This window comes from Teleopsis dalmanni, chromosome 1 (assembly GCF_002237135.1).
Source record: "Teleopsis dalmanni isolate 2A chromosome 1, ASM223713v2, whole genome shotgun sequence".
NCBI classification, from domain to species: Eukaryota; Metazoa; Arthropoda; class Insecta; order Diptera; family Diopsidae; genus Teleopsis; species Teleopsis dalmanni.
The window spans coordinates 201735091-201738188 of record NC_051846.1 but is presented as its reverse complement, the minus strand read 5'-3'; the positions used below and the strand labels follow the sequence as shown (position 1 = coordinate 201738188).

The following is a 3098-nucleotide window of genomic DNA, read 5'->3' as shown; positions in this document are numbered from 1 at the left end:
GTATGTAAGTATGAAAATTGTACTATAAATTAATTTTAATTTAGAATTCAATCTAGAAAATTATGTTATTTTTCAAATAAAATTCAATCAAAATATGCTAAGCAGGTTCAATAAGTCTAAGTGTAAACATATTATAATATCTCCTTAATAAATCAAAAATATGGAATAAACACCATGTATTCACATTCTAAAGATTTTTTTTTGGTTTTATATCATAAACCAATATTAATATATATGACCCAATACTGTTTTTACTATGGGCTTCTCACACTTTTGAACCTTTTTATTTATGTATATACTGATTTTGACAACTAATCCCAGTACCCCATTGTTATATATAATTGTTAATAACTTTTCGAACAATTTTCAATACGACAAACATGAGGAATTGGCAGCACTGTCAAGTAGTCACTGAGTTTTCCGAGCTCGTTTCTGTTAAAGCTCGTCCATTTGTTCTCGAACGTTCGCGAAGTGTGAAGCGTCGTATACTAGAACTCGTATTGAAAAATTAAAATCAAGTTCGAACAAGATAATGGCGTTGATAAATATAGAAATTGAAATGCTGAACGGTGATGACCAGGTATGTTAAAAAAATTGTATCTGTATTATAAGAAATTAAATAATTAAGTTATAATTAAATATTCAATATATAAATTATTATTCGGACGCCACAAACATGGCGCTGCATATTCTATTCGCTTTGATTTTTTAGTTCATAAAAATTATTCCTATTAAATCATTAATTTTATTGAATATAAGTATTTTTATATATATTTATTAATTTATTAAAAATATTTTAGTGTTTAATTGTTTATTAAATTAACCTTTAGATAAAGCACGCCTTTGTCCTATACCCCATATCCTCGGTTTTCCGTAAAAACAAAAAGCTAAAAATTCAATATTTTGCTAAACAAATTTTTTATGATTTTTTTTATGAATTTTTATGATCCTAAAGAAATATTTAAAATTAATATTCAATATTTATTAATTAATTAGACATTAGCCAATTTTATTATTTATCAAAATCAACTTATTAATAATTGCCTTATATTTTTTGTCCTCTAAGCTTGATGCTGCAGAAAATATTGAGGTTCATGTCGTTGGCATGGCGGAAAATATAACTTTTAAGATCGATAAGAAAAAGCCTTTACGTAAGATGATGGAAGATTTCTGTTACGTTATGGTAAGTCAATCTACAACATATTACGCTGTTTTATTTCATATTAAATAATCTTAAAATTTAACAGAGTGTTTCAATGGAGTCCATTATCTTCTGTTACAAGGATTATCCACTTTCTGGAGATGAGACACCTATCTCTTTAGGATTGAAGAACAATGACAGCTTTGAAGCATTTCAATTGAAAGTCGGTGATTTTTAATGATATTAAAAAAATGTTTTTATGGTCTCAATATATGTTAAATACATGTCATATTACTCATAAAGAATAGTTCATGACTTTGTTGTGTTAATACGAATTGCCACAGTACTTACAGGGTGATGTGTTACATATGCCAATTGTTTATACACAGTGTTTGGGACAAATACTATTCAAAATCATTTAAAGGTGCAAAATGTTAACAGTACCACCTAGATAAACTTAATTAAACTTGATGTTAACTAAACAAAATCTAGACAACTATAATATTTAACGGTTAAACAGGTAATGTTATGGTTAAATATCGTTTTAAGGTTATGATGCACTTTAGTGTCTTCTGAGTTTGAACAAGCATCACTCCGTCTTCAGATCTCCCGATTAATGGGAGTAAATAAAGATTTACAGAGTTTGTGCGAAATTATGTCAAAGCCATGAATATAATTATATGCTGCTTGGGGTATAAATTCAGAACTTGCAGTATGTATATAATATACAATATAGTATACAATATCATTCAAACATAAAAGAAAGACTTAGCTAAAGAATTGTAAAATTAAGTACCAATTAAGGTAAAGAAATATGTAAGTTAATATTTTAACGCATCTGCATCTTTCTAAACGTTTTTAGGTTAGATTATAAAAACGGATTGGGAACTAGTCACCACGTCACTGCATCCTTTAAGGATTATTGTGATACACCCACTTCAGTTCCATAGACGAGTAGCAATTAAGAACACCATTATGTCCTTTGTAGAGATGTCTAATTCCGTTATAAGTGGACAGGCAGTGAATAAGTACTAAAGTCTGAGGCTGGCGTGACTATCACAGTGATACAGAATATGTTCTCCGGTCTTCTTCGCAACAAAGTCTGCAGCTTTCATCTCTAGTAATACCTAGGTTCGATAGATAGTTTTACTTCGCAATGTCCAGTGAGAAACTCTGTGATAATTCGGATGCCGTCTTTAGATAGTTAATAAATAAACCTTTCTATTCGGAAATTTCTTTAGCACAATGAGTGAAGTCTATGAATTGAAAGCACACAACACCAATGATCTGTAAGTTAAATTCCTTAATTAGATATTGTTGACTTGACTTCTTGTTAAGTATATATTCTTATGCAGATACAGTTTAGATATATAATAGTTGCAATAGATAAACAAATTGTAATGTTGTATCGCAATTTGTAATCCATAAACTAATTTTAGTGATCGTTACGTGTTTAAGATGCATGTGAAGTAGTGCTAATACTTATGTGCAATGCATCTTCTTGCAAGAATTTCCACGTACTTCTGTCATTGCTGCATTTGCATTATAAACGCGTCGCTAAAATACACCTAAACTCATAAAAAGCTATACGTGCTGTAATATTTTCTGCATACACGTGAGCTTACACCTCGAAGATGTTACCGTATTTCACGTAAAATATTAACATGTCAACTTTCCTGCATTAACAACCTTCGGCAAGCTTCCGAGTGAAAATTCAAAGGCCAAAGATGATGTTTAAATGTAAACTATCCTTCTTCATATAAACTACAGTGGAGGTGCTTTAACTATAATTTTTACAAATTCAACATTAGTGGAATTTTCCTATCACGTCGTGTGTAACTGATATCAAATTTACTTTATGGATATATACTTTATAAATACGGTTTGGTAATCATTTTAAAAATAGACTTTGAGAAACTTTATAGTTTGCTAATGAAGTGTATTATTAGATTTATTT

The 3098-nt window shown here is 29.3% G+C and overlaps 1 protein-coding gene across 1 annotated transcript; it reads left to right on the top strand.

Annotated features, from left to right (window-relative positions):
- The first annotated feature begins 410 nt into the window (after positions 1-410).
- LOC119671369 (ubiquitin-like protein SMT3) lies at positions 411-1448 on the top strand. The gene is made up of 3 exons (XM_038081960.1): positions 411-580; positions 1067-1183; positions 1248-1448. The coding sequence occupies exons 1-3, from the start codon at positions 533-535 to the stop codon at positions 1377-1379; spliced, it is 297 nt and encodes a 98-aa protein (XP_037937888.1). The 5' UTR covers positions 411-532; the 3' UTR covers positions 1380-1448.
- The last annotated feature ends 1650 nt before the right edge of the window (positions 1449-3098 follow it).